The following is a 24,263-nucleotide window of genomic DNA, read 5'->3' as shown; positions in this document are numbered from 1 at the left end:
GTATTATTTTTACTCTTAATATCTATAGCTTGTCTGAATCAGACCTTGTAGATACTTGACATATTTTCAGGAAATCAGAGGCATGTTCTCTCTTGACCAGAAGCCTTTGCACATACTGTTCCCTCTGCCTTAAAATACCTTCCCCCTTCTTCCAACCCCTTAAAACTCATCTGTCTTGCAGGTTTCAGCCCTAGACAAGTTTTTCTATACTTTCCATCCTCCTACTATATATAACATTTATTATTTTATATTTGAATTGTCTGTTTAGTTGAGTGCTTACTTTGTCCCAGCTACTGTCCAAAGTATTTTATGTGCATTAACACATTTACCTGACACAACAGTCCTGTAAGATACGTACTATTATGGGAAACTGAGGTATAGAGAAGTTAAGTGGCAGGCAATGTGCTAGTACCTAGGTATGAAGTGGGAAACAAAATAACAAATGTCCTTCCTCTCCTGGTGCTTAGTGGAAGAAATCAAAAAGGCAAAATAAATTATCTTAGGCTGGGTGTGGTGGCACATACCTGTAATCCCAGCACTTTGAGACACTGAAGTGGGAGGGCTGCTTCAGCTCAGGAGTTAGAAACCAGCCTGGGTTATCACGCAGTGAGACTTTGTCTCTATCAAAAATTTAAAAAAATTAGCTGGGTGTAGTGATGTGCACCTGTAGTTCCAGCTACTTGGTGGGGCCAAGGTGGAGGCTGTGGTGAGCCATGATCATGCCACTGCACTCCAGCCTTGATGGAGTAAGATGCTGTCTCAAACAAACAAACAAACAAAAAAAGACAAGTGTGGCCATATGATTTCTTTCGACAATTAAAATATGAGAAGTGAAATGTGGCTTTTCTGGAAGAAAAGTCCAAGAGCCAGCAGTACTTCTCCATGAAGTTTCTGTCCCTGTGCCCAGGCTGGTAATGTTCTAGATAGGTACGTTCCACATAGACCCAAAAACCATACTGGGTATTGATCAAAGTACAGATATAATGTCAAGAACAGCCATAGCCATCTGAAGACAGGGATATATTATGAGCTAGAAAGAAACTTTTATTGTTCCAAGCTATTCTGGGATTGATATAACCTCTGCATAGCCTAGCCTATCCTGACTAATACAAGAACATGGTGCTAATTCATCAAACTATGTCCTTAAGATTTGTGTACTTTTCTGTAAATAACAGTGAAAAGCTTATTTATCACTAAAAAATTAAACTGTCAAAAATTATCTAAGACTTCTACATTCCTCATGAATGTGCTGAGAGTTGCAAATACATGAATAAGGCATAAACCCCTAAATCCAAATGCAGAAAGAAAATAACAGTCAGGTTGGGCATGGTGGTTCAAGCCTGTAATCCCAGAACTTTAGGAAACTGAGGAAGGTGGATCACTTGAGCCCAGGAGTTTGAGTTCAGCACAGGCAACATGGTGAAAACCTGTCTCTACCAAAGAAGACAGAAAAAGTAGGCAGGTGTGGTGATGTGTGCCTGCAGTCTCAGCTACTCGGGAGGCTGAGGTGGGAGAATCGCCTGAGCCCTGGAGCAGAGATTGTGGTGAGCTGAGATTGTGCCACTACACTCCAGCCTGCGAGACAAAGCAAGATCCTGTCTCAAAAACTACAAGAAGAAGCCCATCCAAACAATTTAGGCAGATACTTTTGGTTAAATTAAAAGAAAAACAACAAAAGAAAGGGCTCTAAATTATACATTTGTATATTTCAAATTCATCTAACAAATACTCCTTTTGTCTGATATTACTTTTCTTTTATTTGAGACAGAGCCTCACTTGGTCACCCAAGCTTAAGTACAGTGGTATAAACAGGGTTCACTACAGTCTCAACCTACTGGGTTCAAGGGATCCTCCTGCCTCAGCCTCCCATGTAGGATGACCATCACAGGCATGTGCTACACACCTGGCTAATTTTTTGTAGAGGCAGGGTCTCACTTGCCCAGGCTGGCCCCAAACTCCTGGGATTACAGGTATGAGCCACGGTGCCCGGCTTGTCTGATTTAAATTTTCCATTACAAATGTGTACTGCCTTAAACCTAATATGTAAAAATGAGATCTGTAAGAAAAATAAGAGAAGACTATTTGATTTACCCTCTGTTTTTATAAGTACTTATTGGTCACAATGAAATGTACCTTAAAACACTTACCTCATCATAGTGACTTTTTGCAAACAGGAGTGCACACAGTTCTCCATAGAGTGCAGCTTTATTTGCTTGCTGGCCATGTTTTGATAGTTTATCCATATATGTCTGAGCTAATTTAAATGTTTCTTCACCCAGATGATATTTGCAGTTTCCATTTCGCACATGAAGCAATCTATAAAACACAAATACCATTGCTCTGTTTTCGATATTTCCAGCTTGGTGGACCTCTTACCAATCACCTAAATGACTTAAGGTAATTAAAGTAATTACAAGGCAGCATCTGAAAATAAGTGTGTGGCCCAAATTGGAGTTGACCTCATGCCCAAAAAAGAAGTACATGCTCTTTCCTGAAAGCTTCTTATAATTAATCTCATCACTGTTGACTCCTTATTCTCTAAATATTTGATATATTTTGTGTACTCGGCATGTGCTGCATCTAAAAAAATGACATTTACTCTTTTTGTTCCAAGTCCACAAGTAATAAAGCCTCAGTATAAGAAACTTGGAAAATAATGAAGAAAATAAAATAAACATAAAATACCTTCTATTCTTATTCTTAATTTTAGTATAGTCTGTGTAACACTTGATCTGGTTACTACTTATTTCATGATGCTTCATAAATGTTCATTTTTGTTTCTTTCCAATAAGACAAATTTACTGAAAATAGCAATAATGTCAACTATTTATTTTAAAATCTTTATCCTCTATAGTGGAAATACAGAGTTCTTTACACAAAGTAACTGTACAACCATACTGACTATTTAATGTTATGACAAAATAATACAATACTTTAGAGATCACACTGGTATTGATAGCAATAGACTGTGTATCTATACAGACGGTACAAAGATAGGCAAATAGTGTTAGGACTGGACAAATTATTTACTTATTTATTATTTATTATTTATTTATATATTATATAAATATATAATTATATATACAATCATATATAATTATATAAAATATAATATATATTCAATTACACATATATTATATTATAATATAATGTTATATTATAATATAATATATACATATATATTAATAAATATATAAATTATAATTTATATATTATATAAAAAATATAATATATTATATATTATATAAATTTAAATATTTTATAAATATATAAATTTATTAAATAAATATATTATAGAATATACAATAAATAATTATATAATTATTAATTATTAAATTTAATGATTTATTAATTTAAATATTTATTATAAATTTATTTATTAAATATAAATTTATTAAATTATTTATTTATTTATTGAATGCTAGCTAGAACATTATGTTCATGTATCAAGCCAATACAATTTTCTGAAAATGCTCAGTCTGAGAAGGAACGAAGGTATAAAAGCTATTTAAAAGAAAAACAAGGATCAAGAAGTTAGGAAGTATTCTTCAGGAGCATCAAATCAACAGATATATGAAATTTATTTTTTCCATCTATACCATAAATATTAACAGATTAATAACCCATGAGAAAAATTCAGACAATCTTTTAATCTTGTATAGTCAGGGAAACAGATTAACTTTAAAAGAACCAGGACTAATCAATAAAGTGATGAATACTATACAATGGCAGTGTGTATCCTCCTAACACATACCATGCAGTTATCTGCAAAATCTATTACTGTAAGAGGCTTATGTCCTAGTGGTGAGAAGGGTATTAGCATAAGCAGACAAATATACAAATAAGTAAGACTTTCATTTAAGGATAAATGCTACAAAGATGATAAAAAGTAAGGTAATATGATCAAAAGATTCTTAAAGGAGGTGTTTAGGGTAGATAGGGAAGAATTCTCCTGAGGTGATAACATTTAAGTTGATACCTAAATGATGACACTGGAGCCAGTCACGTAAAAATCTGGTGGGGAAGCATGTTCCAAAACAGAAGAAATCGCCCCTGAGTAAGGATCGGGGGGAAATCCTGGCATAGTCAAAGGAACAGAAAAAGGCCAATTCATCTACACTATAGTGAATAAAGGGTTATGTAAAGAGAAATGAGAAGGGGGAGATAAGCAAGATTTTATGGCACCTCGCCGGATGAAGAAAGGAGTTTCAGTTGCAACAGTAAGGGAGGTGATTTGACTTATGCTCTAGAACACTATCAAATTTCCTGAGATGTCAGAAATGTTCTATGCTGTCTTGCTCAATTTGGTAACCACTAGCCACAGTGGCTGAGTATTAGAAATGTGCCTAGTGTGACCCAGGCACATTTTACTTTTAATTAATTTAAGTTTAATTAATTTAAACTTAATCACATATGGTTAATGGCTGCCATATGAGACAATGCAAGCTATCAAGAATGCTCTGGCCACAATGTGGAGAACGGATTATAGCAAAGCCAAGAATGGAAGCAAAGCAACTAAGGCAGAAGATACTGTAATAGTCCAGAAAAAAAGTCCTTGAGAAAAAAAGGATTAGTATTTGAAACACAGATTTGATGGCCAAATGGTTGAAAGAGAAAAAAATGAGAAAACCGTAGGTTGAAAATTTAGAGAATGAAAAGAACAGTGCTTAACTTCTCATTTCCACAATACTAAGAATTTCCTTCCTGTAAGACCTTCACTGTAGTAAGTATTCTCCTGAAATAACAATCTGTGGATATTATTTAGTAATTGGCACATGATGAGGTAACAAAATAAACACTATGCCAGAAAGGCACAGCTTGATATTTTCTCCAGTCCCTGCTGGATGTCTATTTAAACAAAAGGGCAAATTAAACATATGAAGACTCTTTAGGTCTGGATGTTCATCTGGGCTGACACTAAGCAGTATACTGAATCCAAGGAATTTTTGGTCCAACTTATTTTGGTCTAATTTTATCCCAACATTCTGCCTAAGAAAAAGGCAGCCTCTCAAAATATGGCACTACCATGTAAGCACAGTATTTTACTTTCTTAGTAACATAAAATCATGTCTACCTGATCAACACCTATTGTCAAGGGCAATTACTATTTGATTGAACTATTCATTGTTTGAAATGAAAAATATACAAATGTAGAAGTCATTAGTTTACTACTATATTTACCATTAAGACTAAATATGACAAGTTAAAAGCCTCATCAGCCAGACATGCTAAAAGTAAAATACACTGAAAATGAACCTAAAGGAAAAGAATTTCTCTCCTTTTTTGAAGTGTCTTTTTCTAGAACCAGTTTAAATTTTTGGAAATAAATGAGAGCTTGAAAGGAGTGAGCTGCATAATGAAAATAAAGACTAGTATGGGTTTTAAAATATTTTTTATTATGGTGAAATATATATAAAACTTTGCCATATGAGCCATTTTTAAGTATACAATTCAGTGGCATTAATTATATTAACTATGTCAAGCACCCATCAATACTATCCACTTCCAAAACTACTTCATCACCCCAAAGGGAAATTCTATAAGCATTAAGCAATAGCTTCCCCTTTTGCCTTACCCCTAAGTCCCTGGTAACCTTTAATCTTCTTTCTGTCTCTATAAATGTGCCTATTTTAGATATTTCATGTAAGTGGAACCATACAGTATTTGTCCTTTTATGTCTAACTTATTTCACTTAGGATAAAATTTTCAAGGTTCATCCATGTTGTAGCATATATCAAAACTGAGGGAATCACTGTATGTATATGTATGTAAATGCCAAATTTTGTGTATCTATTATCTGTTGATGGATACTTGGATTGTTTCCATCTTTTGACTTGTGAAAAATTCTGCCATAAACACTAGCACACAAATAACTTTTGAATCCATGCTTTCAATGCTTTTAGGCATATACCTTGGAGTGAAATTAAATTGCTGGGTCATACGGTAATTCTAGGTTTAGCTTTTTGACAAACTGCCAAACTGTACTCCACAGCAGCTGCACCATTTTACACTCCCAGCAACAGTGCACAAAGTTTCCAATTTCTTTTTTTTTCAAATGCTCTCTCAGCAGAATCACTCGATTTCTTCTCATCCTTGCCAACACTTACTTTCTGTTGTTTTTACTTTTTTAATTGCACCCATCTTGGTAGGAATAAAGTGGTACCTCATTATGTTTGATTTCTATTTCCCTAATGCCAAATGACAATGAGCATCTTTTCATGTGCTTACTGGCCATTTATATATTCCTTGGGAAAATGTCTATTCAAGTCCTTTGCCCATTTTTTATTTTATTTTATTATTTTTTGAGACAGAGACTCACTCTGTCACTCAGGCTGGAGTGCAGTGGTGTGGATCAAACTCACTACAGCCATGATCTCCTAGGCTTAAGGGATCCTCCCACCTTGGCCTCCTAAGTAGCTGAGATTACAGGCCTGCATTACCACACCTGGCTGATCTTTTAAAAAATTTTTAATAGAGAAAAGGTCTTGCCATGTAGCTCAGGCTGGTCTCAAACTCCTGGGCTCAAGAAATCCTTCTGCCTCAGCTTCCCAAAGTGCTGGGATTACAGGTGTGACTCACCATGTCCAGCCTGCTCTTTATTTTATTAATTATTTTTTGACTTATAGTTTTGCTTTTGTTGCCCAGGCTGGAATGCAGTGGCACGATTGGCTCACTGCAACCTCTGCCTCCTAGGTTCAAGTGATTCTCCTGCCTCAACCTCTGGAGTAGCTGGGATTACAGGCACCCGCCACCATGCCTAGCTAATTTTCGTATTTTTAGTAGAGACGGGGTTTCACCATCTTGGCCAGGCTGGATTTTATTTTTTTTGAGATGAAGTCTTGCTCTGTCGCCCAGGCTGGAGTGCAGTGGCACAATTTCAGTTCACTGCAACTCCTGCCTCCTGGGTTCAAGTGATTCCCCTCCTCAGCCTCCCGAGTAGCTGGGATTACAGGTGTGCACCACCATACTTGGGGGGGTGTGTGTGTGTGTATTTTTTTTAGTAGAGACAGAGTTTTACCATGTTGGCCAGACTGGTCTCGAACTCCCGACCTCATCTGATTTGTCTGCCTCAAACTCCCAAAGTGCTGGAATTACAGGTGTGAACCACCACACATAGCTTCATTTTTTAAATTGTTTGTAGTTCTTGATATATTCTGAATACTAGAACCTTATCTGACATATGATTTGCAAATATTTTCTCCCACTCCATAGGTTGTCTTTTTACTTTCTTGACGTTTTGTGATGTACAGCAGTTTTTGATTTTGATTAAGTCCAACAAATCAATAGTTTTACTTCTTCCTTTCCAATACTGATGCTTTTTGTTTTTCTTGTCTAATTTCTTCTGCTAAAGCTTCTAGTACAATGTTGAATACCACTAGTGAAAGCAGGCATCTATGTCTTGTTCCTGATCCTATGGGGGAAGCTTCTAGTCTTTCACTATAGAGTATGATGTTAAACGTAGGTTTTTCATAAATACTTTTTATCATATTGAGGAAGTTCCATTCTATTCCTAGCTTTCTAGGAATTCTTTTATTTTTCTTTTTTTATCATGAAAATGTGTTAGATTTTGCCAAATGTCTTTTCTGTGTCAACTAAGATGACTGGGTTTTTCTTTTTCTTTTTTCACTTTATCCTATTAACATGGTATATCACATTGATGTTCTTATACTGAACCACCCTTGCATTCCTGGGATAAATTTCACTTGGTCATAGTGTAAAATCCTTTTAATATTCTATTAGATTTGATTTGCTAGTATTTTGTTGAGGATTTTTACACCCATATTTGTAAAAGACACTGGTCTGATATTGTCTTTTCTTTGATGTCATTTTTTGGTCTTTGGTATTAGGGTAATGTTGGTCTTTTAAAATGAGTTGGGGCTCGGTGCAGTGGCTCACACCTGTAATCCTAGCACTTTGGGAGGCCAAGGTGGGCAGATCACCTGAGGTCAGGAGTTTGAGACCAGTGTGGCCAACATGGGGAAACACCGTCTCTACTAAAAATACAAAAATTAGCCAGGCCTGGTGCGGGCGCCTGTAATCCCAGCTACTCAGCAGGCTGAGGCAGGATAATCACTTAAACCTGAGAGGTGGAGGTTGCAGTGAGGTGAAATCGTGCCATTGCACTCCAACCTGGGCGAAAGGGTGAGACTCTTGTCTCAAAAATAAAATAAACAAAGGCTGGGCGCGGTGGCTCACGCCTGTAATTCCAGCACTTTGGGAGGCCGAGGCGGGTGGATCACGAGGTCAAGAGATCGAGACCATCCTGGTCAACATGGTGAAACTCCGTCTCTACTAAAAAAAATACAAAAATTAGCTGGGCATGGTGGCGCGCGCCTGTAGTCCCAGCTACTCGGGAGGCTGAGGCAGGAGAATTGCTTGAACCTGGGAGGCGGAGGTTGCGGTGAGCCGAGATCACGTCATTGCACTCTAGCCTGGGTAACAAGAGCGAAACTCCGTCTCAAGGAAAAAAATAAATAAAATAAAAATAAATAAATAAAATAAAATGAAAATGAAAATGAAAATAAAAATAAAAATAAAATAAAATGAGTTAAGAAGTGTTTCTTCCTCTGCAATTTCCTGGAAGAGTTTAAGAACTAGTGCTAATTCTTCAAATGTTTGATAGAATTCACTAGTAAAGTCTTCTGGTCCTGGACTTTGTTGGAAGGTTCTTGATTATGGATTTAATTTCTTTACTTGTTATAGGTCTTGTAAGAGTTTCTATTTCTTCTTGGGGCATTTAGGTAATTTGTACATTTCTAGGAGATTTGTCAATTTTATCTATATTACCTAATTTGTTGGTGTTAAACTGTTCATAGGAGTCTCCTTAAATCCTCTTTATTTGTGGAGGATTGGTAGTAATGTTCCAAATCTCATTTCTGATTTTAGTTATTTGAGTCTTCTTTTTTTCTTTATTAGTCTGGTATGGTTTTAATTTCAAGTCAGGGAGGACATCACTATGAGTGTTTCTTCTGCTAGAGAATGTAGAATCTGTACCTGATACCTCAAACCATGGCAGTAATCTTACAAGCAGTGGAGAGCTAGCCAAAGAAAAGATGGGTACACACAGAATTAGCAGACAGATGGTACGAACCTAGTTCATTAATAACCTCTATATATTCAGAATTAGCCTACTCTGGAGGCACTTAACATTGTACTGATTATCTTTTTATCAAAGTTTTTGTATTTTTAAGGTGCACTGCTTATCAACGTTGGTGGCTCCAATCTTATTTGCTACACATATGTTTATGATCTTTTTTGTGAATTATACATTCTATTATCAATATCCCTTTCCTATCAACTTACAATTTTAATCCTGAATTCTTCCTTATTGTCAGTATTATTGTTTTGGGGTGTTAGTGTTTATTGTTAGTATTATTGTTTTTCTTTTACAATATAGCACTAGCTTTTATTTTTTAACCCTCTTGGCAACTGCCATCTTCAGGTAGGAGAATTTAGCCCATTTACACGTATTATGATGATAATTATATTTGGTCTAACCTTTTCATCTTACTTAGCATCTGTCATAATCAGTTATTTCCTCTATTGTCTTTGCTTATGATCTAGTTTGGTCAAGTTTCCAATTATTCTCACCCATATGCGTACCACCTAGTATGGAAGTTTTATCACATTTTTCCATTACACAAGGCATTTAAATACCCAGCTCTAGCAATGATAATGTTTGAACATTAAATAATGATGCCCTTTCCTACTCTACCCACAAAGATGAGAACTTTATAACAGTTTTACTTTTCCATGCAACCAAATGTTTATTTTACTTTATTTTTTTTTAGAGATGGGGTTTCTCCATGTTGGTCAGGCTGGTCTCAAACTCCTGACCTTGTGATCCACCCACCTTGGCCTCCGAAAGTGCTGGGATTACAGGTGTGAGCTACCGTGCCCAGCTCCAAATGTACATTTTTAAAATAGGCTATATGTCTATTAAAAAATAACCTGAATGTAAGGTGAACCTCCATTTTCCATCTAACAATATTTTTACCAACTCACATATATCAAGTTTTAGGGATATATGTGATAACATTAAAACACCTATAATTTATATTTAAGGCCAGGTGTGGTGATTATGCCTATAATCCCAGTACTTTGGGAGACCAAGGCAGGAGGATCACTTGAGCCCAGGAGTTTGAGACCAGCCTAGGCAACATCCTGAGGTCTTGTTTCTATTAAAAACAGAAAGAACAAAAATTTATAACATTTAAATCTTTCCTTATACATACATATTTAAAATCTAAATTAAATTTTCAAAAATCACTTTTCCTCTTCACAATTTGCTTTATCCAAATTATTTACATATACCTTAAACATTTAGCTTCACCATCACCATAGTTATTTCTTCAGTCATCTGACAGTTTTTATTTTATCTTTTAAATAAATAAATCCTTCTTTGGAATGACAGTTTTTTAGAGTAAAAGTACTGGTTTTCACTTGTTTGAAAACCAGTACTTCTGAACCTTTGATGTCACCAGAAATTTAATCCAAAGCTACCAGTAACCATTTGCAAAGCATTAGGACTACAGGGCTTTTCAATTTCTCCTATGGCAAGTAGTCATCCACAATCTCCACAATTGAACTACTCACTCCATCACTTTTCAAAGTAATCTTTAAAAAGCCAGTTAATAAAATTATCCAACTCTTAAAACTATAAGGTCATGACCTCCAGAATAATTCTAAATCTGTTAAATTTCATTACTTTTTTTTTTCTTTTTTTGAGACCATTTCATTCTTGTAACCCAGGCTGGAGTGCAATGGTGTGATCTTGGCTCACTGCAACCTCTGCCTGCCAGGTTCAAGCAATTCTCCTGCCTCAGCCTCCTGAAGTAGCTGGGATTACAGGCACCCACCACCATGCCCAGCTAATTTGTTTGTATTTTAGTTAAGATGGGGTTTTACCATGTTGGCCAGGCTGGTCTTGAACTCCTGACCTCAGGTGATCCATCCACCTTGGCCTCCCAAAGTGCTGGGATTAATAGGCATGAGTCACTGTGCCCAGCTAGTCTTCCTATTCTTAAGAAAGATTTGAAAAAGGAATTCCAAGGGGAGGTGACAAGAGCTTAGATGTTAGTGCTAATGCTAATTTTTTGTATTTTTAGTAGAGATGGGGTTTTGCCATGTTGGCCAGGCTGGTCTTGAACTCCTGAACTCAAACGATCTGCCCACCTTGGCCTCCCAAAGTGCTGGGATTACAGGTGACAGCCACCGTGCTTGGCCTCATTAGTTCTTTAGAAAGAAAATTTTGCTAGGTGGTCTCTATAAGCTTCCTGGCATTAGCACTAACTGAAGCTTCAGGTTAACATTTCTTTCCTAAATACTACTTTGTTGTTTAAAATACAGGTTGACTATCCTTATTTGAAATGTTTGGGACCAATCATGTTTCAAATTTCAAATTTTTGGATTAGGAACACTAAACCCATAATAGATTTGACATGGTAACTAAAAATTTTTGTTTTTTGTAATTTCTAAAATTTCTTTTTCATCTCTGGTTTGAAAAAATCCTTATTTAAGGCCTATTACAAATTCTCAATTTGTTCTTCATTCTCTTCCTACTCCATTTACATGTGAGACATATATTACAATATTCATTATTTACCACTGTTTCTATATCATGTTCCCCTACCTTGGAATTTGTTATTATTAATATAAGAATTAAAAAAAAAAATTTCTAAATTTTACTTTAAAATAAAATAAAGACAGTCTCATTATATTGCCCAAGCTGGGTTTAAGCAGTCCTCCTGTCATGACCCCCTCCAAGTTCAGGGATTACAGGCATGAGGTACCATGCCTGGCCGGAACTTACATTTGGTTAGAGAAGTTCTTTGATTATTTCCCTCAGATAAGGTACATGGAGGTATACTGGGTCTTTATATATTTGAAAATTACTTATTTTGCCCTTAAAACTGGTGAGGTACAGTATTTTCTCTTAGTAACTGAGATACTGCTACTTACTTCTAGCTTCTAATTTCTATTTATATTTGGATTTCAGGAAATTCAACTGCCCAGGGTTCTCTTTCAATCCACATTCAAGTCTTTACACACACACACACACACACACACACACACACACACACAACCCTACTCCACCGTCCAGTAGTTCAAGAAGTTATAATTTAAAAAAAAACTACTAACGTAATATATGTAAATGGTTTAAAAACATAATAAATAATAGAAAAGCATTTAAAATAAAATGTAAAGTTTGTTCTGCCCAACTCTGACAAGCCCAAAGGCAATCTCTGTTTTCTTATCTGGAGGTTCTAGAGAATTCTTGACCTCAGACAAACCATGCTCACATGGATTGATTAACTCCATAGAAAAAAACTGAAAAGGGGGTTGGGGGTGTGATTTTAAGTTTGTTATCTCCCAATAACAGACCAATTCAGTAATTGTGGCTATTTCTGAGCAGCAGCGTTATAGGCAACAATTTTCCTCCTTATTACTTTCTGTAATTTCCAGATGTGTTTGGCCACAGACATGCATAAGCAAGAAAAACAAAGCTATTAAATACAAAATGAATAAATGGAAATAGGCAGGGTCCTCAAAGAATACAAAGGACTGAAAAATGGTATCAGGTTTAACTACTTTCTATTAAGAAAGGCTAGGAAGGTTCTCTGACCTTTGTTCTATAATGTTCTGATGCTAGCCCCAGATTAGAAATTGGTTTTGTGAAATTAAACTGAAAAACATACTTTTATTCTTGCATTAGGCTCAAAGCCCCTGGCATTGGCCAAAGGATTTGATTAGTATCTGTTCTGCAAAACATTTCTTTTCCAATTCAATTAAACACATGGTCAATTAATACCACAAGTTTCTCTATGCCTTAAAAAAAGCTAAATCATAAAATTTTAATCTTTTCAAACAATACTTAGATGGAAAAAATTACTTATTATATAAATTATATTAAATATCCCAAATTTCTCTCTGCCTTAAAAAAATAAGCTAAGTCATAAAATGTTAATCTTTTCAAACAATACTAAGTAGATAAAAAAATTAATTATATATAAATTATATTAAATACACCTGTAATGACCAATAATTTGGCAAGGTTAGTTGAGATGGAGTTTCGCTCTTGTTGCCCAGGCTGGAGTACAATGGCGCAACCTCTGACTCCTGGGTTCACGCAATTCTTCTGCCTCAGCCTCCTGAGTAGCTGGGATTACAGGCAGGCACCACCATGCCCGGCTAATTTTGTATATTTAGTTGAGATGGGGTTTCTCCATGTTGGTCAGGCTGGTCTCAAACTCCCAACCTCAGGTGATCCGCCCGCCTCGGTCTCCCAAAGTGCTGGGATTATAGGCATAAGCCACCATGCCGAGCAGCAAGGTTAGTTAAATAGAGGCAAATTTTATTTTGAAATTTCAAATTCATAAAGACAAAATATCCTGGTATACAGGCAGTGAGTTGGCATTATAAATGGCTTTGTTCCTTGGTCCAGACAATACTCTAGTTTCACATGTGCTTGCTGAAAGAACAGCCAGTTCTGAATTGTTAATTACTTTTTATTTATTTAAAGATTTTTTGTGGTCTCCAATTCCTAAGCTCAAGCAATCCTCAAATCTTGGCCTCCCAAAGTGCTGGGATTATAGGTGTCAGCCACTGCACCCAGCCAGTTATCAGAAATCACCCAATATTCCTCATGTTTTCTTCCTTAATATAGATCCATAAATTCATTCATGCACAATTAAAAATGTTTTGCTTCTCAGACTATATTACATTAGAAGTTTTGTTGAATGTGTTCCAGTTTCCAGTTTAAAAGACAGGTAATCAAAGAGATAGGGTTAAACTGCTGGGAAAGCAATTTTTTTCTGATTTAAAAAAGAAGACTCAGCTGGCATGCACTTTTTGCCCTCCCCTCTTCTCACTGCCTATTAACACTTGCTATAACCATAATGATGTGAGCTACTTGCTAAAGATGACAAACTAGGAAAGAGAGAAGAAGACTGATTTGTCTTGTGAGAAAACTAAATCTTTTGGTAAGGCTAAAGCCAAATTTATACAGGAGCCTTAAAATCAGAAGAAACACAGGTAATTGGATGAACTAAATCTGAATATGTGAATAAAAAAACTAAAGCATATACAAAAAAGAACGTGCTTTATCTTTTGGTCAAGACTGCTACGGTGAATAATCTATGATAAAATCATACAAAATGCCTTTTCTGTTCTAAATTAACCAGTTTATATACATAGAAATATATAACTAATCTCCCAAATCCTATATGGGATAATCTAGTCAAATACAGAATAGGCAGAAGGGGGGGAAAAATGAGAGATTATTTTATGTGTACTATAAATTATAGGGCTAAATACCAGTCCTTGTATAGTTTTTGCACACAAATATTCCTATAATTTATCATACACTTCTAAAGTAGATGTGGGAAATTATCATAACCTTCTAAAATATTATTTATAATTAAGATTGCATATTGCAAAATTAACTTCACGATTTGAATGTCTATGTGACATAGATAAACCTTGTATAAAAAAGGGCAATGACAGCCTCAAAAGACTGAAATTCAACTGGAAAAAAAAAAAGAGACAGTCTTACTCAATTTTAGCTTAAATCAACAGTAATCTGGCTGGGTGTGATGGCTCACGCCTGTAATCCCAGCACTTTGGGAAGCCCAGGCAGGAGGACTGTTTGAGCCCAGGAGTTGGAGACCAGCCTGGACAACACAGCAAAACCCCATCTCTAATAAAAATAAAGTAAAAAATATATTTTAAAAACCCCAAAACAAAAATACAATAGTTTTATAAAAGACTATTCCAGCTTTGAAGAGATTCAGATTTAATTAACTCATCTAAAAATACCTAGAAATATGTACCTTAATTCCATAAAAATAGAAGATTGTATATTCAATAAACTGATTGGACTTTAATTAACTTAGGATAAAGAATTTCTGCTGTTTAATTTTTTGACTTCATTTTTATTTTCTTTTAGTTTTATATAAAAAATTCTTTTTAAGAAATGCCAAATCAAATTGGGGAACAAAGAGAAAATCTGTATGAAAATAGCTAAAGGTAAATGTAACATGTGCAGACAAAAATAAGGACAATAAAGCAGAGTTACTTTTAGATTTGCTTGACTTTAAGAATATCTGTAAAAAAGTAATAAATATAAATGTATCTTCAAAGAAAAGTTTTTCATAAGCAAAGCACTAATCTTGTTATGCACAATTATGGAAATATAAACAAAGCAGGGGTACAAAAGTAACACCCAAGAAAAAGTACATTTCTGTCCATTTCTGGAGTTTCCTAGCATTCAGTGTCTACCATAGTTCCTAGTACTAATAACTATTCAATAAATACTTCTTGAATGAATAAACAAGCGCTATGACAAAGCAAAAAGATATATAGAAACACATTCTGGGCCAGGTGCGTGGCTCAAGCCTGTAATCCCTGCACTTTGGGAGGCCAAGGCAGGTGGATCACCTGAGATCAGGAGTTTGAGCCAGCCTGACCAACATGGTGAAACCCCATCTCTACTAAAAATACATAAAATTAGCCAGGCATGGTGATGCATGCCTGTAATCCCAGCTACTCAGGAGGCAGATACAAGAGAGTAACTTGAACCCAGGAGGTGGAGGTTGCAGTGAGCCAAGATCGCGCCACTGCACTCCAGCCTGGGTGACAGAGCGAGATGCCATTTCAAAAAAAAAAGAAACACATTCTGGTTCATAATACACAAATCTAATCTAAGTTGCCTATAGCAGATTAACTGTTTTAGAGATGAGAGAGAGGAGGCCAGACTAGTAAAACTATGACATATAAGTATCATCTCAGAGAGTTACTCAAATGTTGGCATATACTTAGAAGAGTTAAAACTATAAAAGCTACTTAATACCACGATAGCACATAATTACAGGGTATGTTCCAACTTACCTCACACAACATTCTACCGCACGAAACCAATGAAGCATCTCATCATGTAGAGTACACAACTGAAGGCAGGACAGAAAAACTTTCTCAGCATCACTGTACCAGCCTGCATCTGAAAGAAAGCCACCTAAAAAACAAGAAACATCATTTGATAAATAGCCTGAAAGCTGAAATGACATGCTGACAGTGAATATTGCCTAAATTTAAAAAAACCCATGATATTAAAGTCTTGTGTTTAACACAGATACGAATTGTAAGATTTTTATAAAAAGATTTTGAACTAGGGGAATGAGGATTAAGACTAAGACTTTGAATAAGAAGTCAAAGTCTCAACTCTCTAAGAATACTCACTCCATGGCCTAAGAGTTGTAATTTTCCAGCTAATGAGTTAACTAAATTATTTTACTTTTTCATCTTGCAGTGTACATATAACTTTAGCATCTCCCAATACAAAATCCCAAAGAAGATAAATCTGAATATACTTAATCTTCTTAGTAAGCAGCACATAATGGAGGATACACAGATTAAAAAAAGAGACTGTGATGCTTACTTATTTTTTTTTAGCAAGAAATTACTGTTCTGGATATTATTTACTCAGAATATTATCTTTTTGAGGAATTTCACCCCTAAAAATGACTAACATTTAATACACTGTTACTACACCATGTAAAACACCTTGTATTGTGGTAACTACTCTACATGAACTCACTCATTTAAGTTTCATAACACACCTTCAACTTAAATGAAATAACTGCCCCAATTTAATAAATGAAAAAACTTGAGTCACAGAAAAACCAACACTTATAATTCAGCAAGTGAAAAGATTCAAATCCATACAATCTGACTTCAGAGGCTAAGTCTGTAGGCCCTATACTACATTAGTTATTAAGGAATAATTTCTTAGTGCTATTCAGGATTAGTTACAATAAACAGAAAACAGAAAGTAACATACCATCATGGTATGTTCTAAAACACGTTTTTTTGCACATTAAAAACAATCTCTGAAATCATCTGAGACCAGCCTGGGTGATATGGCAAAATCCTGTCTCTACAAAAGATACAAAAGCCAGCCAGGTGTGGTGGCAAGTGCCTGTAGTCCCAGCTACTCAGGAGGCTGGGGTGGGAGAATGGCTTTAGCCTGGGAGGCAGAGGCTGCCTGTGCAACAGAGCGAGACTCTGTCTCAAAAACAAACAAACAAACAAACAAACAAGAAACCCTCTGAAAGTAGAGTACATGATAAAACTGACGGTAATATTACAATAATTGGCCACATTTTTTTTTCTTGGTACACAAAAAATATGGTGTGTCTCAATAGTATTAATGTCTGAGTCAACAAAATACTGTATTTTGCTTCAATTCACATTTTTTATTTAATTAAATCTACATGTAATTAAGCAATTTTAAAAATTAACTGGATTAACTGGAGAGAACTGTGCTTTAGAACTTTCTAGGTTCCTCACCAAGTTGAGCAGAATAATGAGGTTATTATTCATATTCATACTAAGCAATATTCTATTTATCGTCCCAGCATATTGTGTATTGGGTTGGTTATTAGAATATTTTCTTTCAGCTTCAAATTCACACTACTAGAGTACGTTTGAGGACGCTGAGCAAGGACTCTGCAAACCACATTTCTCCTTTGCTAGCTGGCTTCTTGTTAGGCTCAGCCAATAGGAGGCACTGGAGAAAGGGCTGCAAAACTGCAAGAGCAAAGGACACTTTCCTTCCTTGTGTTAGTGAGGTTCCTGCTGACAAAAACACCCCGGGGTTTGCTTCTTTACTCTGGTAGTAGTAGTTCATTCCATTAAGTAAGTCAATACCAGTTGAAGTTTTCCAATGCTTGCAAAACCAGTTTCACAGCACTCCATCAAACACCAGCAACAGTCACCCAGATTGTCCCTCCTAGAGGTCTAGCTAGACCCACAGCCCTCTTTTCAGACCTCTGAGGCACCAGTAACAGCCTAATAGCATCCCAGCTTTATAGGGCAAACTCCTACAATTTCTAATTTTTAATTCCAGCCTCTTCCCTTGGTTCCCCAAGCCATAGGTATGGTAGCCAGTTTTCACAATACTCTACTGTTCCTAATACTCTACTGTTGTGTCCCTAATACTCTACTGTTCCCTTTTGCCTTTTTAGTTCTCTAATATCTGGTTAAAAATGATTTGTATTAGGCCAGATATAGTGGCTTATGCCTGTAATTCCAGCACTTTCGGAGGCTGAGGTGGAAGGATCAATTGAGGCCAAAAGTTCAAGACCAGCCTGGGTAACATAGCGAGACCCTGTCTCTTAAATAAACAAATATTCTTTATATTAAATTATATCTCTAGAACATAGATGGATTTTGAAAATATTATGCTAAATAAAATAAGCCAGTCACAGAGACCATATATTTCTTTTTCTTTTTTTTTTTTTTTTCCACCAAGATGGAGTCTTGCTCTGCCACCCAGGGTAGAGGCCTAATCTTGGCTTACTGCAACCTCTGCCTTCCATGTTCAGTGATTCTCCTGCCTCAGCCTCCCGAGTAGCTGGAATTACAGGCTCATGCCACTATGTCCAGCTATTTTTTTTGTATTTTTGGTAGAGATGGGGTTTCACCATGTTGACCACGCTGGTCTCACACTCCTGACCTCGTGATACACCTGCCTCGGTCTTCCAAAGTGCTGGGATTACAGGTGTGAGCCACTGCGCCCAGCCAAAGACCATATACTTCAAAAGTCCATTTATATAAAATGTCCAGAACAGGCAAATCTAGAGATAGAAAATGAATGATATTTGCCTGGTGTTGGAGGGAAATGGAAGTGAGTGCTAAGGGGTACTGTTTTCTTTTTGGGGTGGTAATAATATTCTAAACTTATTGTGGTGATGTATGCAGAACACTTCTGGTATGACATTTTTAACTCTCTGGGTAATTTCAGGATTAAGACTGCTAACTATAAGTTTGCCAGGACTTGGTTCTCCCTCCAAGGTATCTGTCTGTCTGGGTCATTACACCGGCCAGATTGGCATAAGTAAATGTGGAGATGACTGAGGACCTCAATGAACACTAGTCTTCCTTTCGTCTTCTTTGATACTAAATTTCTCTCATGCACACATTTTTACATGATTATCTAGAACTAAAGGGGTATCATCCTTAACATCCATCAGTCAAGATCACAAGTTTTTAGAGACTTTCTTTGGACAATTATTTGTCGCTACTGACATTCCTAAGACTAAAAAATAAATGCTGAGGGTCCCTTTCAAAAAAATATGTTCTGAAGTTCCTTCAGCAAGCTGTCTTTGACTACTACAAAGAATGATTCTAAGATTAAAGAAAAGAGGCTGGGTGTGGTGGCTCACGCCTGTAATCCCAGTACTTTGGGAGGCTGAGGCAGACGGATCACCTGAGGTCAGGAAATTGAGACCAGCCTGGCCAACATGGTGAGACCCTGCTTCTACCAAAAATACAAAAATTTGCTGGACATGGTGATGCACGCCTGTAGTACCAGCTACCCAGGAGGCTGAGGCAAGAGAATTACTTGAACCCGGGAGGCAGAGATTGCAGTTAGCTGAGATCGTGCCACTACACTCCAGGCTGGGCGACAGAATGAGCCTGTCTCAAAGAAAAAAAAAATATTATAAGAAAATGACTATTAAAATTTGCTGGGAAAGATGTGTATGTATATGTGTGTACACTTGTAAGACAGAAAACACACAGCATATGCACACAGTAATGGGAGAAGTTAAAATCAAAAATAGGGTTGGGTGCAGTGGCTCACAGTTGTAATCCCAACACTTTTGGTGGCCAAGATGGGTAGACCACCTGAGGTCAGGAGTTCAAGACCAGCCTGGCCAATATGGTGAAACCCCGTCTCTACTAAAAATACAAAAATTAGTTGGGCATGGTGGTGCATACCTGTAATCCCAGCTACTTGGGAGGCTGAGGCAAAAGAATTGCTTGAACCCAGGAGGCGGGGGTTGCAGTGAGCCAAAATCACACCATTGCACTCCAGCCTGGGTGACAGAGTCAGACTCCATCTCAAAAAAACAAACAAAAAACACCCCCCAAAACAAAAGTAGTTTGTGGTGATCAAATAGTACTGCATCCTGATAGTGATGGTGGTTATATGACTCTTTACATGAATCAGCCGCACAGACACATACACACACAAATGAGTGTATGTAAAAACTGGTGAAAACTAAATAGGGCCAGGAGTCTAGTTAATGGTATAATACCAGTGTCAATTTCTTGGTTTTGATATTGACCTACAGTTATATAATATGTGACCACTGGGGGAAGCTGGAGGAATGGTTCAAAGAATTCTGGGTACTCTTTTGCAGCTTCCTATGAATCTAATCACTTCAAAAAAATTTGTTTAATAAAGAAAAAAAGAGCAAAGTGTAGTGGCTCATGCCTGTAACTCCAGTAGTATGGGAGGAATGCTTGAGCCCAGGAGTTCCAGACCAGCCTGGAACACATAGCAAGACCTTGTCTCAACAAAAATAAAATAGCTGGATGTGGTGGCACATGCCTGTTGTCCTAGCTACTTGGGAAGTTGAGGCACAAAGACTGCTTGAGCCCCAGTTTGAAGTAACAGTGAGCTTTGATTGTTGATATGGCTGGACTGTCCCCACCAAATCTCATCGTAAATTATAGCTCCCATAATTCCCATGTTTTGTAGGAGGGACCTGGTGGGAGAGAATTAAATCATAGGGATGGTCTCGTCAATACTGTTCTCATGATAAGTCTCACAAGATCTGATGGTTTTATAAGGGGTTTCCCCTCTCAGTTGGCTCATTCTCTCTTGCCTGCTGCCACATAAGATGTGCCTTTCACCTTCCACCAAGATTATGAGGCCTCCTCAGCCACATGAAACTGTGAGTCCATTAAGCCTCCTTTTTCTTTATAAATTATCCAGTCTCAGGTATGTCTTTATCAGCAGCATGAAAATGAACTAATACAGTAAATTGGTGCCAGTAGAGTGGGGAGCTGCTATAAAGATACCTGAAAATGTGGAAGCGACTTTGGAACTGGGTAACAGGTAAAGTTTGGAAGTTTGGAGGGCCCAGAAGAAGACAGAAAAATGTGGGAAAGTTTGGAACTTCCTAGAGACTTCTTCATTGTATTTGACCAAAATGCTGATAATGATATGGACAGTGAAATCCAGCTGAGGTGGTCTCAGATGGAGATGAGTAACTTGTTGGAAACTGAAGTAAAGGTGACTCTTGCTATGTTTTAGCCAAGAGACTGGTGACATTTTGTTCCTGCCTCAGAGATTTGTGGAACTCTGAACTTGAGAGATGATTTGGGGTATCTGGCAGAAGAAATTTCTAATCAGCAAAGCATTTAAGAGGTGACCTGGGTGCTGTTAAAAGCTTATTTATTTATTGAAACAGTTTCGCGCTTTTGCCCATGCTGGAGTGCAATGGTGCAATCTTGGCTCACTGTAACCTCCGTTTCCCAGGTTCAAGTGATTCTCCTGCCTCAGCCTCCCAAGTAGCTGGGACTACAGGCGCCCACCATCATGCCTAATTTTTGTATTTTTTAGTAGAGACTGGGTTTCACCATGTTGGCCAGGCTGGTCTCAAACTCCTGACCTCATGATCTGCCTGCCTCAGCCTTCCGAAGTTCTGGGATTACAGGTGTGAACCACCATGCCAGGCCCTTATTTATTTTTTATTTTTTGAGATGAAGTCTCACTTTGTCACCCAGGCTGGAGTGCAGCGAGGCCATCTCAGCAGTGCAGTGGGGTGTTATCAACTCACTGCAACTTCCACTTTTCAGGTTCAAGTGATTCTCCTGCCTCAGCCAGCCTCCTGAGTAGCTGGGATTACAGGCTCCCACCACCATGTCTGGCTAGTTTTTGTATTTTTAGTAGAGACAGGGTTTGACCATGTTGGCCAGGCTGGTCTTGAACTCCTGATATCAAGTAATCCACCCGTCTCAGCCTCTCAAACTGCTGGGATTAGAGGCATGAACCACTGCGCTTGGCCAGCATTCAGTTTTGTTTTGTTTTGTTTTTAATGGAGTCTCACTCTGTTGCCAGGCTGGAGTGCAGTAGTGCGATATCAGCTCACTGCCACCTCCACCTCCTGGGTTCAAGTGATTCTCCTGCCTCAGCCTCCTCAGTAGCTGGGACTACAGGCACAGGCCACCATACCCAGCTAATTTTTGTATTTTTAGTAGAGACAGGGTTTCACCATATTGGCCAGGATGGTCTCAATCTCTTGACCTGGTGATCAGCCTGCCTCAGCCTCCCAAAGTGCTGGGATTCCACGCCTAGCCAGCATTCAGTTTTAAAAGGAAAAAAGAGCATAAAAATTTGGAAAATCTGTAGCCTGAGGATGCGACAGAAAAGAAAAACCCAATTTTGGAGGAGAAATGCAAGCTGGCTACAGAAACTCACATAATGTTAATCTCCAAGACAAGGGAGAAAATGTCTCCAGGGCATTTCAGAGACCTCTGTGGCAGCCCCTCCTATCATAGACCCAGAGACCTAGGAGGAAAAAAATGTTTTTGTGGTTTTGTGGGCTGTGCCCAGGGCCCCCCTGCTGCGTGCAGCCTAGGGACTTGGTCCCCTGTATTCCAGTTGCTCTAGTCATAGTTAAAAGGGACCAAAGTACAGCTCAGACCATAGTTTCAGAGGGTGCAAGTCCCAAGCCTTGGCAGCTCCCAGGTGGTGTTGAGCCTGTGGGTGCACAGAAGTCAAGAACTGACATTTGGGAACCTCTGCCTAGATTTCAGAATGTATGGAAACGCCTGGATGTCCAGGAAGAAATTTGCTACAGGGTGGAGCCCTCATGAAAAACCTCTGCTAGGACAGTGTGGAAGGGAAATGTTGGGTTGAAGCCCTTACACAGAGTCCCCACTGGGGCACTGCCTACTGGAGCTCTGAAAAGGGGGTCACTGTCCTCCAGATCCCAATGGTAGATCCACTGAAAGCTTGCACCGTGTGCCTGAAAAGCCACAGCTACTCAATGCTGGCCTGTGAAAACAGCTGAGAGGGAGGCTGTACCCTGTAAAGCCACAGGGGTCGAGCTGCCCAAGACCATGGGAACCTACCTCTTCCATCAGCATGACCTGGATGGGAGACATGGAGTCAAAAGAGATCATTTTGGAGCTTTAAGATGTGACTGCTCTGCTGGATTTCAGACTTGCATGGGGCCGTTAGCCCCTTCATTTTAGCCAATTTCTCCCATTTGGAATCATTGTATTTATCCAATGCCTGTACCCCCACTGTATCTAGGAAATAAACTAACTTGCTTTTGATTTTACAGGCTCGTAGGCAGAAGCGACTTATCTTGTCTCAGGTGAGACTTTGGACTGTGGACCTTTGAGTTAATGCTGAAATGAGTTACGACTCTGAGGGACTGTTGGGAAGGCATGATTGGTGTTAGAATGTGAGTACATGAGATTTTAGAGGGGCCAGGGGAAGAATGATATGATTTACCTGTGTCCCCACCCAAATCTCATATTGTAGTTCCCATAATTCCCACGTTGTGGGAGGGACCAGTGAAAGATAACTGAAACGTGGAGGCGGTTCTCCCATACTGTTTCATGCCATTCATACATATTTCATGCTAGCAAATAAGTCTCATGAAAGCTGATGGTTTTATAAGGGGTTTCCCCTTTCACTTGGCTCTCATTCTCTCATCTGCCACCATGTAAGACGTGCCTTTTACCTTCTGCCATCATTGTGAGGCCTCCCCAGTCATGTGGAACTATGAGTCCATTAAACCTCCTTTTGCTTTATTAATCACCCAGTCTTGGGAATGTCTTTATTAGGAGCATGAAAACGAACTAATGCAATTGTGCCACTGCACTCTAGCCTGGATGACAGAGTGAGACCCTGTCTCAAAATAAAATAATAAAACAAAATAACAAAAAAGGTAGCAAAAACTTTAATATGCAATTGCCTGAAACACGCTTATCTATACAGATATGTGAAAACCATATAAAATTTTTTACAAACATTAAACAGATTTTTCTACATGTATAGCACACAAAACTTTGTTCTACTTTTATATTTATCATTTTTTTATTTATTTTTAAAATTTATTTTAGAGATGAGGTCTCGCTATGTTGCCCAGGCTGGTCTTGAACTCCTGGGCTCAAGTGATCCTCCCACCTCAGTCTTCAAAAGTGCTAGGATTACAGGTGAGAGCCACCATACCCAGCCTTTTATTTTTCTTTTCTGAGACAGAGTCTCCCTGTCACCCAGGCTGGAGTGCAGTGGCACAATCTAGGCTCACTGCAACCTCTGCCTCCCAGGTTCAAGTGATTCTCATGTCTCAGCCTCCTGAGTAGCTGGGATTACTGACATGTGTCACCATACTCAACTAAGTTTTGTATTTTTAGTAGAGATGGGATTTCACCATGTTGGCCAGGCTGGTCTCAAA

General features: G+C 37.9%; 1 protein-coding gene across 3 annotated transcripts in view; it reads right to left on the bottom strand.

The window, feature by feature from the left end:
* APPBP2 (amyloid beta precursor protein binding protein 2) overlaps positions 1-24,263 on the bottom strand; it is a 72,120-nt gene that overhangs the window by 19,299 nt on the left and 28,558 nt on the right. For 2 of the 3 annotated variants that reach the window (XR_010343347.1, XM_064378436.1), the window contains exons 4-6: positions 15,889-16,012; positions 2,148-2,316; positions 1,904-2,056 (exon numbers count right to left, since the gene is read on the bottom strand). Coding sequence is in view for 2 of the 3 variants with exons in the window: in XM_064378436.1 (XP_064234506.1) it covers positions 1,904-2,056; positions 2,148-2,316; positions 15,889-16,012 (446 nt within the window). In the remaining variant the exon portion in view is untranslated. The remainder of the gene's footprint in view (positions 1-1,903; positions 2,057-2,147; positions 2,317-15,888; positions 16,013-24,263) is intronic. The other variant, XM_064378437.1, reaches the window with a different exon arrangement.

This window comes from Aotus nancymaae, unplaced genomic scaffold (assembly GCF_030222135.1).
Source record: "Aotus nancymaae isolate 86718 unplaced genomic scaffold, 86718_ANA_hifiasm-v0.15.2.pri h1tg000018l, whole genome shotgun sequence".
Lineage (NCBI taxonomy): Eukaryota > Metazoa > Chordata > Mammalia > Primates > Aotidae > Aotus > Aotus nancymaae.
The sequence above is the reverse complement of the archived record's forward strand: the minus strand, read 5'-3'. Positions and strand labels throughout refer to the sequence as shown.